General features: G+C 47.0%; 2 protein-coding genes across 3 annotated transcripts; both read left to right on the top strand.

Moving 5' to 3' along the window:
- Positions 1-79: 79 nt before the first annotated feature.
- On the top strand, positions 80-11,146 carry cops8 (COP9 signalosome subunit 8). Of its 2 annotated transcripts, XM_062456423.1 has the most exons (7): positions 80-233; positions 791-861; positions 976-1,024; positions 1,320-1,452; positions 8,271-8,378; positions 8,694-8,756; positions 10,196-11,146. In XM_062456423.1, the coding sequence occupies exons 1-7, from the start codon at positions 141-143 to the stop codon at positions 10,273-10,275; spliced, it is 597 nt and encodes a 198-aa protein (XP_062312407.1). In that variant the 5' UTR covers positions 80-140; the 3' UTR covers positions 10,276-11,146. The 2 variants fall into 2 exon arrangements, with proteins under 2 accessions (XP_062312407.1, XP_062312408.1); XM_062456424.1 differs by lacking the exons at positions 8,694-8,756; positions 10,196-11,146 and adding an exon at positions 8,528-8,655 and having other exon boundaries at positions 8,271-8,421.
- trim63b (tripartite motif containing 63b) lies at positions 4,434-6,156 on the top strand. Its single transcript, XM_062456422.1, has one exon. It carries the CDS (start codon positions 4,708-4,710, stop codon positions 5,752-5,754), a length of 1,047 nt encoding a protein of 348 aa, XP_062312406.1. The 5' UTR covers positions 4,434-4,707; the 3' UTR covers positions 5,755-6,156.
- Positions 11,147-11,552: the final 406 nt, after the last annotated feature.

The following is an 11,552-nucleotide window of genomic DNA, read 5'->3' as shown; positions in this document are numbered from 1 at the left end:
TACAATAAAGACTAAATGCGATGGTTGTACACGCGATTTCGTGTGTCATTCCTACTCCAGCTCAGTAGGCGGCAGTAATTCTGATCGAATAAGTTGTCCATCCTGATAATATTCACTGAAGGAGAGGAAAAAGGAACTGTATGTTGGTACAGTCAGGCATCATGCCTGCTGCAGTGATTATGGATGAAAACTATGATAAGCTATTGGAACAATGTGAAACACAAGAACTCGAGGTAAAGTACGCCATTTGTTTTATCCATAGCAGCTAACCAGACAATCGGTATGCATTATTATCAACGCCATGGTCAGACTTCAGTTGTTTAGCTAAGCTAAGATTGCTAATGTTAGCTAGAACCACTAGCTAGCTACGTTAGCTATCGCGACCAAGACAGTGTCCGGAGCTAGATAACTACTTGCCTCTTATCAGTGTGCGAGCTCCCTTTTGCATTTCAAGAGTTATATATTATATAGGCTTACTGTAGCAGTTCATATTCTTTATTGCAGTGAACTGACTTTTTGCATGGGTAATTATAAAACTAGTTAGCTGGCGTAGAGGAAATCAACCACTGATGACAGTTCGCTTTTAAAAAGCCACGAAACTAGTCAAACTATATTTGTGCTGTACTTAGATGGAAGTGAACTATTAGGCCACTGGGTTAAATACATCACCCTTCAACATTAGAAGCCGTCCCCGGTGTAACTTGAAAAGTGTAGTCACATAGTCTAGTAATAATGCTAACATAGCTTAGCTTTGACGTTCTAACACTGTCGTTATGTATTTCTTTCCCAGGCTCCAGGTGGTATCGCGACCCCTCAAGTGTATGCACAGCTTCTGTCCCTCTATTTACTACACAATGACATGTGAGTAAATCCCAATGCTTGACAGTTGAGTAATGTCAATAAAAAGATTTGATTTTTTTGCATGTGTCGGTCGTGTACAAGGCAAAACAAAGCGTTTGTTTATCGTTTGAACAGGAACAATGCGAGGTATCTTTGGAAGCGGATTCCCCAAGCTATTAAATCGGTGAGTGGGGATTTAGAAACAATCGCTGTCAAAACAAGGAACATGTTTGTTACTGTGTTATCATTTATCATGAGATAGTGGATGATCATGCAGAATTTAATCAATCTTATATTTGTGAACGTGGCACTAAAATCACTGGCACTGAAATTGTAAATTTGACCAATTTGAAAAAATTCCTCCCCTTTCACGTGGTAACTAACATCATTGTACTATGTGTCATGTGTGCTTACCCAGTTATCCTGTACCCCAGTTTTCCAGTGTGTACATTCCTGTAAACTGATATTGTCTCTTCCAGGCTAATCCGGAGCTGACTGCTGTGTGGGCAGTGGGGCAGCGTATTTGGCAGCGGGACTTCCCAGGAATCTACACTTCCATCGCTGCGTATCAGTGGTCGGAGAACATCCAACCAGTAATGGAGGCTCTCAGAGGTACTGGAGCAACTACATGAACTACACACATCATCTACACACTTCATCTATACCCAGACTTCACACACAATCTATAAAGACAAACTATACCCAGACACATACTCTATACACTATAAACTGTACACAAACTATACACATAATCTACACACTTCATCTATACCCAGACTTCACACACAATCTATACACACAAACCAGGGTTTCCCGCAGAAAATGTGTTAGTTAAGGTGGTGGTGGTGGGGGCTAGTTTGTGCGATAGACTAATGCGTTCTGCAGAGAAGGGAGACTGGCATTGGTCACGGTTTGGAATGGAAAAGAGAAAACAGGACAACGGCGGATATTGCAAAAAGAAATTGACTACGTAGTTCAGGCGGCAGGCGCGTGTTGCTTAGGCGGCCTTAACTGAAAAGTGCGGCGGGGAACCCTGCAAACTATACCCAGACTTCACACATACTCTCTATTTGAAAAAATTCCTCCCCTTTCACGTGGTAACTAACATCATTGTACTATGTGTCATGTGTGCTTACCCAGTTATCCTGTACCCCCAACTCTCTATACTATAAACTGTACACATAAACTATACACACAAGCATTAAACAAGTACACAAATTGTATGCCTGTGCATGAGTCCGACTGCACACATTTGACACACAAATGATAGTATCCCTCAAGCATGTAGTAAAAGGTTGTCAGTGCCAAACAGCCTGACAGTTGTCAAGTTATTTCGGGAGGCATTGTAGCACAGAGAGTGATCAATAGGGGGCGCCACTTACATGTTGTTCTATACCTCTCCAAGTTATAAGGCAGTTTGGGGTAAACAAATATACAGCCAGATTATTACATCAGTTTGGCAACCATTTTGAATACTTTTATTGTTTAGGATCAAAAAATGTTCCAGATGATATAAAAGGTTAAAGCAAAATACATTAAACCAATATTACTGTAATTATTATGAACGACAAATTTGCCTCTAAATGTACAAATACTATAAACTACAGTTGAATAAAAAAAATAAAAATAAAAGTAAATGAATACCTTCATTATAAAGATAAAAATATTGCCTACATTTCAAAGTCTTTAGTTTGGTTAGCAGACTTGTTTCCACAATCAGACATTATTATTTCACATTTCCAGACCTCCAGGGCTCGCAAGCACCCAACACGTGTAGCCCCTTCTCCATCTCATCCTCGAACATGATGTCAGTCCAGTCGGTAGATGCTAAGAATAGTCTCTCGTGTTGAGAGTTGTTTTTTTGAACGTCGCACACACTACCACATGTTCCCCGTGTGAGACATTTGCATGACCTGGGTTTTACAAACAAACACCATGATGCAATAGCAATCAAATCAAGCAATATTCTACACATGTTGTTATTGGATAAATCAAATCAAATTTATTTGTATAGCCCTTTTTACACGCAAGCATGTCACAGAGGGATTCACATATGCCCATAGAACTGCCGCTCAACCAACCTAAACCCTCAAGGAAGACAAGGAAAAACTCCCAAAAAACTCAACAGGAGAAAAAAATGGAAGAAACCTTGGGAGGAGCAATTCAGAGAGGGATCCCCTCCTCCAGAGACGGTTGGTGAGAGAGAGGAGCAGAACACAGGCTAAACATAGTCATACAGTGTCGATGGGTTTTTAAAACACCAAAATCCATTGTTCAAATTTATAGATGTAGGACAGGACCGGGAGACTCGCGACCAGGTCCAGCGTTGGCTGACCGACGACCAGGCAGGTGCTGACAACTCAAACCCCCCACACCACAAGGGATGTGTGTGGGGGGGGACAGAGAGAGGAGAGCAGGGATTAGAGAATGCCAGGAGCAGCTAACAGTTACAGTCATAATAGAATGAGATCCCCACCGGTCAAGTGTGGACTGGTGCAGCAATTTAACAGAGCAAAAAAGGGGAATTTGATGCAACCCCACACAACAAGACAGCGACAGCCCCCCTCATTTGGAACATGAAATCTGTTCCAGGGGAAGAGAACTCAAAAATAAGTTATACTTATAGAATAAGGATGGAAACAACCCGTCCCCCGTTGCCTCCAACTAGTAACATACTTACCTTTAACAGTCGTAGAATTGACTAATTAATAACGTTTTTAACCTAATTTTAAATGTCGAAACGGTATCAGACTCCTTAATTGAGACGGGTAATTTGTTCCAGAGAAGAGGTGCTCTATATGAGAACGCCCTACCTCCAGCTGTTTTTTTCTTAATTTTGGGAACCACCAGATAGCCGGCATCTTGAGATCTAAGTGTCCTTGCGGGGCAATAGGGTGCAAGGAGACCGGAGAGGTACAGTGGTGCCAATCCATGCAGAGATTTGTAGGTTAGTAGTAGAACTTTGAAGTCAGCTCTGGCTTGGATAGGGAGCCAGTGTAGAGAGACAAGAGTAGATGTTATGTGATCAAACTTTCTTGTTCTGGTCAATAGTCTAGCAGCAGCATTTTGCACCCGCTGTAAATGTTTTAGGTGGGTAATTGGGAGGCCAGAGAACAACACAGACACGGATACAGAAGAACGTCTGGATGAAGCACAATATGACGCATCGGATTGTATGTATTTTACAAATAACGGTTGAATACCATTTAAGAAAAAAACAAAAAACAAAACATGTCAAGAACATGTTTTAGTAGCTCAACTAGAGCTAGAGCGTCCATCGATATCAGATATGTCCCAAACAAAAACAGTTTAGTCAAGAACTCCCGGTGTGTATCGTTCCGAGAATCCTGGAAAACCAGGAAGTAAACACTGGCAAAGTTGTGTTGACGTCAAGGGCCCAGTTGTTTACCCATAAGGAGAACTCTCAGGTGTGACTGCCCCAGGGTATGTCACATGGGCTGTGTTTATCTGTGCTCAATATACCAGCCCTCTCAGGCCTCCACCACTGCAGGAAGGGACATTACTCCCCGTGCGACATGTGACACATGCAGCAGCCGGTGGGTGGGGGGCGTTTTCTCCGAAAAGACCCCGGGCCGACAAGCGGAGAGGAATGCAGCCAAGGGTTGGTCGTTGGGATCATGTGTCACCGGTTTTGAGAGGGCGGTATATAAGTCCAGGCTGGATCTAGGTTCTGTTCAGAACAGACATCGTCACCCCTCGACTCTGGAACACCAGCCGCTAAAGACAAGAGGCTTGTGAATAGCTTTTGATTGCCTTAGACCTTTTCAGGAACAAAAGTCCCTCGGGTGCCACTCGGTCTGCCTAAGAGGCCAGAAATAAGTTATCCAAGCTTCAAGCCTTCCCAAGATGGACGTACAGAGGACTGGCTCGGTGGTGCGTCCACCCAGCCCCATGGAGAGTCTAGAGAAGCAGCTGAGCTGCCCCATATGCCTGGAGATGTTCACCAAACCTGTGGTCATCCTCCCCTGCCAACACAACCTCTGCCGCGGCTGCGCCAGCGACCTGTACGACTCCCGCAACCCCTACCGCTTCTCCGGCGGAGTCTTCCGCTGCCCAACATGCCGCTTCGAGGTGGTCCTGGATCGCCACGGCGTCCATGGGCTGCAGAGGAACCTGCTGGTGGAGAACATCATCGACATCTACAAGCAGCAGCAGGAGGGCAGCGGAGGATCTGGCGGCGGGAGCTCTGAGACCCCTCTGAAGCCCAAGGACTCCAATGAACCCATGTGCCAGGAGCACGAAGACGAGAAGATCAACATTTACTGCGTGACATGCCAGACGCCTACCTGCTCCATGTGCAAGGTCTTTGGCCAGCACAAGGACTGCGAGGTATCGCCGCTGGCCAGCGTCTATCAGGCTCAGAAGGGCGAGCTCAGCAACGCTATCGACACCTTGGTAGCCAGCAACGGCCGCCTGCAGGCCCTGCTGAACCAGATGGAAGAAACCTGCCGGGCCGTGCAAGACAATGCCCAGCGGGCCAAGCAAGGCCTGGGCGAGCGTTTTGACCTTCTGTACGCCGTGCTGGAAGAACGCAAGGCTGTTCTGCTGGAGCAGATCGGCAAGGAGCAGGATGAGAAGGTCGCGGCTCTAAGGGCGCTGGCCCAGCGCTACGGCGAGAGGCTGCAGGCGGGATCCGAGTTGACCGATTCAGCGGTGAGGGCGTTGGAGCAGAGCAGTGCCGCGGAGTTCCTGATGGCTTCCAAGGGCCTCATCACGCAGACGAAGGACGCGGCCAAGGGTTCCCTGGGAGAGGAGAGGCCTGAGCCAGGCTTTGAAAAGATGGAACACTTCACGCTGGCCACAGAACATGTAGAGGCGATCCTGTCCAAGATGGACTTTGGAATTGTTGACGAGGAGGAGTTTGAAGACGCAGAGGGGGAAGAGGAGGAGTAGAGATGTTTGAAATCGCTGCGAACTTGACATTTGAAAATATTTTGAGGTTTTTAAACCTCTCATGTAATGGCAGGGACTCTAGTTGCAATGTTTTTCGAGGAGGTTTCTAAGTAAGGACAACGTTTTTATCTCTCTTGAAAAGGGAGAGAGGGGTTAGGTGTAATGACTTACCCCGATTCTGAGTGCACAGTATTTTTTTTTGTACTCAAACATTTTTGTAAACTATTTTTTTTATACTTTTCTATTTGTATATTAGATTTTTAATGATACTTGTAATATACTCACTATAGGTCACCACAACTTTGTTTACGCTCAGTAAGTAAACTGAAATTATGAGGTTTTGTTGATTTCACAGGCATCTACATTACTAGAATGTTTATGATCGTATCAGTGTTTTAACCCTCGTGCTGCCTTCGGGTCACATGACCCAAAGGTTCATAATGAACCATCGTTGTGTTTACCCAATTTTACCCAATACAAAAACAAATTAAAATAATTTTATTTTAACCTTTGCAATGTGGGGGGTCTGAGACAGCCTAGCTGTTAAAAGAAAATGCTTCACTTTGTCTTTGTATGCAGTAAATCTGTCGCAATACGACGGTGGGTCACAATGACTGATGGGTCAGAATGACCCGAAGATAACACAAGGGTTAATCATTGTGTGCACTTAACTGGTGAGATATTCAACAGATCAATGTCTTCATTGGAAGCTGAAATAAAGTCACCTCAAATGACAAAAAAACTACATTTGCTTAGTTAGTGTTTATTCCTATTCATAAAAACACATATAAATCTGCAGAATTTTTTATTAGAAGTTTTGAGAATAAACTGGTACTCAAAAGTAATCCCGATATGTTTTTTTTCACTGACTTTGCACACACCAGCAAACAAAAACGCCCTTGCCAAAAGTCCTTTCCAGCCTGCCTGCTGGTGAAGAGCAGTGGCTATTTATAAAAGGTGGGAGGGTGAGAAGAGATAGAAGCCCTGGAATAGACCGTCAGTGAAGGGCAGGTGGTCCTGTTTCTCCTCCAGCCCCAACACCACCCCCCTCTCCTGCCCCCACCACCCCCCTCTCCTGCCCCAACACCACCCCCCTCTCCTGCCCCAACACCACCCCCCTCTCCTGCCCCAACACCACCCCACTCTCCTGCCCCAACACCACCCCCCTCTCCTGCCCCAACACCACCACCCTCTCCTGCCCCAACACCACCCCCCTCTCCTGCCCCCACCACCTTCCTCTCCTGCCCCCACCACCTTCCTCTCCTGCCCCCACTACCTTCCTCTCCTGCCCCCACCACCCCCCTCTCGTGCCCCAACACCACCCTCCTCTCCTGCCCCCACCACCCCCCTCTCCTGCCCCAACACCACCCCCCTCTCCAGCCCCCACCACCTTCCTCTCCTACCCCCACTACCTTCCTCTCCTGCCCCCACTACCTTCCTCTCCTGCCCCCACCACCTTCCTCTACTGCCCCCACCACCCCCCTCTCGTGCCCCAACACCACCCCCCTCTCGTGCCCCAACACCATCCCCCTCTCCTGCCCCCACCACCCCCCTCTCCTGCCCCAACACCCCCCCCCCCTCTCCTGCCCCCACCACCACCCTCCGCTGAGGCAGACCTCCTTGCTCAGCAGGCCGTCAGGCTGGGTAGCTGTAGGGGAGGCATGCAGATGGGCCGGCCGCCATGAGTCATCTCTGGACGGATCGTCCGGCAGGGCGTTAGGGTATAAATACCCCAGCTGCCACCGGGACCCTGTTACAGAAATCCCCTTGAGGTGACTGTCTTCACACAATGTACGTTGCAGTTTTTGTACAGATTGTTGCTAAGCTGATCTCCCTTAAGCATTCTCAAAGGGAAATATGACTGGCGGTTTGTACGTAGAATTGTACGTTGGCTGCATGTGTGGATTTGCCACTGCTACAATGACTACAAATTCACCAGCCTGATAACAATATGCCATTTCTCCTTCCCCTACAAGAAAAGCACTTTACACTAAATGGGACTTTGGTCCCTTATTCCGTTGTGAAGGGGCATACCCCAGCAAACAGGAAGCAGCTAGGACACCTAGCCTCGCAGCTGCCTCCTGTCATCCTGCTTGTTATTGTTAGCGCCCGCAACGCTGTTGCTGTTGAAGCTGTTGCTTCAGATGGGCTTTGATTGTTGGTACAAACAGACTGTTGCTAGGTGATAAAGCGAGGTAGGTCATGACCTCAAGCCATGTCCAACTGTATGTGGCATCTGTTAGACAAACAACATATCCCCTACACAAGGTATGTCTGGATTACCGTCAGCTGTGTGGCAACTAGGGTTGGGTAGGTGTGGGTACAGTTTCTGGAATTTGCTACCCAACAATACTTTTTTACCGGAACTTTACTATCTCTGTAACAATAACAATTTAATTTCAGTGGCAGAAAATAAATCCAAATTTTGTAAGGATGGATTTAACGATTTGTATGAAGCATTTTACACTTTTAACATTTGTACTTGAGCTGTTTTGCCGTGTCCGTGTGTTCCCCAGATAGCACCCGTCGGAGGGCGTATGGTCTGGTGGCACAGGCGTACACCTCCATCACAGCAGAGGACCTGGCGGCCTTCGTGGGTTACTCTGTGGAGGAAGCAGTGAAAGGTGGGTTACTCTGTGGAGGAAGCAGTGAAAGGTGGGTTACTCTGTGGAGGAAGCAGTGAAAGGTGGGTCGAAGCTGCACCGTCCTGAGCGGAACACGGCAAGGAAACTGTCAGCCATCGGATGTGCGGATTAAGTTATTGATTCGGCAGCACGAGAAAGTGTCTTTGTAGCTGTGTGGTTGAGAAGTTTTTATAGAGGGGAATATGGCAGTTTCTGAAGCAGTATAATTTTATGCTAAGAATTGTCGGTTTGGCTGGTGTTACAAATGTTCATGCTCTCATTTCCTTCTCTCCCCTGTCTCTCCTCTCTCCCCAGGAGTGGTGAGCCAGGGTTGGCAGGCTGACCCAGCCACCAGGATGGTCATGCCCCTGAAGCCAGGTAGGGGGAGCTGTTGTTCTTCATGTCTGGTCAGTCAACCCCTCTCGGTCCCTCCCTCTCTCCCTGAATCTCTCCAGCCAATCACAGACTGTTCCTGAGCTCTCTTCACCATCGATCAACAGTCATTCCTAGGCTCTTGTTTCGTTTTTCCCATAAAGCCACAGCAGAAGGAGTTGAGTTATGGGTCATCTGTAATCCTCTCAGACTCCTGCTGTAACTCCTCTCCTGCCCCAAAACTCTCTCTCTGTGTCTCCTGCTCTGTAGTCCTCACTGGCTCACCCATCTTTGCCAGTCAGAGTGAGTCTCTACAAACACCAGTTTATCTCCAGTGTGGAGAGGTGTTCTGGCACAGAGATGAGTAGTAATGTTTTCGCTGGGCCTTAAATTAAACTGCTTCAGTTGATCATTTGCTTTGGCGTAGTGAAAATGGGCACTCAGTAAAGGGCAGAGTACCAGTAGGTCCAACACTGTCTCATGTTCTCTCACCAGCCATCTGCGCTGTGTTTGGTTTTTCATATCTGCCCTCCTGTCTTCCACCCCACCTCCTTCATTCCTTCCACCCCCTCTCCCTCCCTCTCTCCCTCAATTTCCCCCTCCCTCTCTCCCTCCCTCTTTCTCTTTCTCTCCCTCTCCCTCCCTATCTCTCTTGGCTCTACCCTCTTTAAACCTTCTGTTCTCCTGTTTCATCCCACTTCATCTCATTTCCCTTCGTCATCCTTTCCTTCTCTCTCTCCCTCCCTCTCTACCCTTCTTGCATCCTTCTCTGTACACAGTACTTCCACCGCCCACCCTCTCTCCCACCCTCTGTCTCCCTCTTTCCCTGCGTTCAATCTCTCATCACCCCCCCACTCTCTTTCCTCTCCTCCTGATATCTCCAAGCCCAGTGGGTGGCTGTTGATGGGTCATGTTTATTTATTCGTTCAGTCAGCTGCAGCCTTGTCTGGCCGTCTAATCAGTGGACCATCACAGGAGCCGGCATGTGCCACACACGTGTGACAGTCCGGGCCTCGCCTCCTCATCCTGGCTATTTTCAGTCCAGCACTCACTTTACATCCAGATCATGAAGGAGAATACTGTGACCTGTACGTGTCTTGTCATGTCTCACTGCAACCAAATTAAGCAGTTACAGTAGTCAGCATCTCATTCTCTTCTGGGCCCGCACACGTCTGAGGGACCACACCATGGTCTTAACATGATGATTACAGAGAGAAAGAGCACTGTGTTGTGGCCAGGAGGGGGGGGGGGGGGAGGGGGAGGGAGGAAGACTAATGGGGGTGTGAGGAGTTCACAAGCAGAAGGCAGGGCTTCTATTGTGATTTGTTTTCTAGCGAAGCGCTTCGTTCTCCAAGAGGGATGCTTCAAGAAAGAGGAAAATGTCTTTGGGAGGAATCCCCCTCTCACTCTTGTTCATCCTTCTCTCTCTCTCTCTCTTTCAACAGATCCTCCTCCTGTTTCTCTGGTTCCAAATGAGCAGCAGCTGGCTAGACTCACTGACTACGTGGCTTTCCTTGAGAACTGATAAATTCCACTTGAGCCTGTCCTCTCGTCCCTGGCTTTACAAACACACACACCATCACACACACACACTGTATATAGACATTAGCAGATACACAGTTATGTGCACATACACTTGCATACACAAGCTCTCAAACATGCATAATCACACAAGCTGATTTGTGGTTTGTACGTCCACATGCAACTTACATGTGATGATCATACATGTACACACATGCTCTTGTACGTATACATATATATATATATATATATATATATATATATATATACAAGCACGCACACAGACTTGAACATCGTCTGAACCCGGGATCTCCATCTGTCGTGTGTGTATGATCCTGGACATGCTTCTGCAAGCCAGGCACCATTTCCCAACAGACCTCCTGTCCTGCGCTCATCTCTCACTCTCAGACTGTCCAACCAGATCTCCTTCCCAGTCACTGTTACCTTACGAATGAAAGATCTGTGACATTTGTGACGTTTTTGGATTCAGTAACCACCTGTTTTATCCAAAGAGCTGCCAGTTGGTGCAGTGCAGCCTTCCTAGATTTCCCAGTTATCCTTTCATTACTGAAATAACTTCATTTTTTTTCTTTTAATATCTCCCCTGTTTTTATTTATATTTGCGTCCACCGTCTAAACACCTGCAGCTCGGCCCCATTTCAAATGGTTCGGGTAAACAGATCTGTTGGCTCGTCTCACCCCGACGAGTTCATATTTGGACACGTCTGACTCCTCACACAGTAAACCTGACCGGGCGCACACAAGCCCTTCTGCCTGTGACAGTGTATCTCTCTGAAAACCTTGCCGTCTTTAGACCTCAGTTACATGACACTTCATGTTGTAGAGTCGTTAATAAACGTTTTTATTTGTTTCTGGTTCTGAGCTTGTGTGTTTTTATTAATTCTCTGCCAATGTTCACGTGAAACACTGCCAAGTACTACTTACTATGTATCTTTTGTATCTAAGTCAAACCTGCAAAATTGTAGTGGGAGCTCTCTGTAACGGCAGCTCTCTGTGTAAATGATGGTACTTGGCAGTGTTTCACACCCCCGAGTTCATGAATGAACAAACTTAATGAATTTACATCTGTATACTGGCGTTATGACTGGATTCCATATGATGAAGTATGTTTTGGTGCTCTGCACAGCAGCCTGGATGCTGCAAGACCCCAATAACAACGTTTAAAGGGTTGCCTATGTCTGGGTAACATGTGCTTTTCAGTTGTGTGCAATAAAAGCTGGGTCTACACAGACACGTGCACACACACGCGCACAGCACACC

This window comes from Osmerus eperlanus, chromosome 3 (assembly GCF_963692335.1).
Source record: "Osmerus eperlanus chromosome 3, fOsmEpe2.1, whole genome shotgun sequence".
Lineage (NCBI taxonomy): Eukaryota > Metazoa > Chordata > Actinopteri > Osmeriformes > Osmeridae > Osmerus > Osmerus eperlanus.
This window is presented reverse-complemented; position numbering and strand designations above follow the sequence as displayed.

What these genes read in the sequence shown, in the direction of transcription:
- trim63b (XM_062456422.1), top strand. Translation starts at nt 4,708, where the DNA reads ATGGACGTACAGAGGACTGGCTCGGTGGTGCGTCCACCCAGCCCCATG.
- cops8 (XM_062456423.1), top strand. Translation starts at nt 141, where the DNA reads ATGTTGGTACAGTCAGGCATCATGCCTGCTGCAGTGATTATGGATGAA. An exon ending in TATTTACTACACAATGACAT is followed by an intron (nt 862 to 975) that starts GTGAGTAAATCC and finishes TCGTTTGAACAG; the next exon opens with GAACAATGCGAGGTATCTTT. An exon ending in TGTGGAGGAAGCAGTGAAAG is followed by an intron (nt 8,379 to 8,693) that starts GTGGGTTACTCT and finishes CTCTCTCCCCAG; the next exon opens with GAGTGGTGAGCCAGGGTTGG.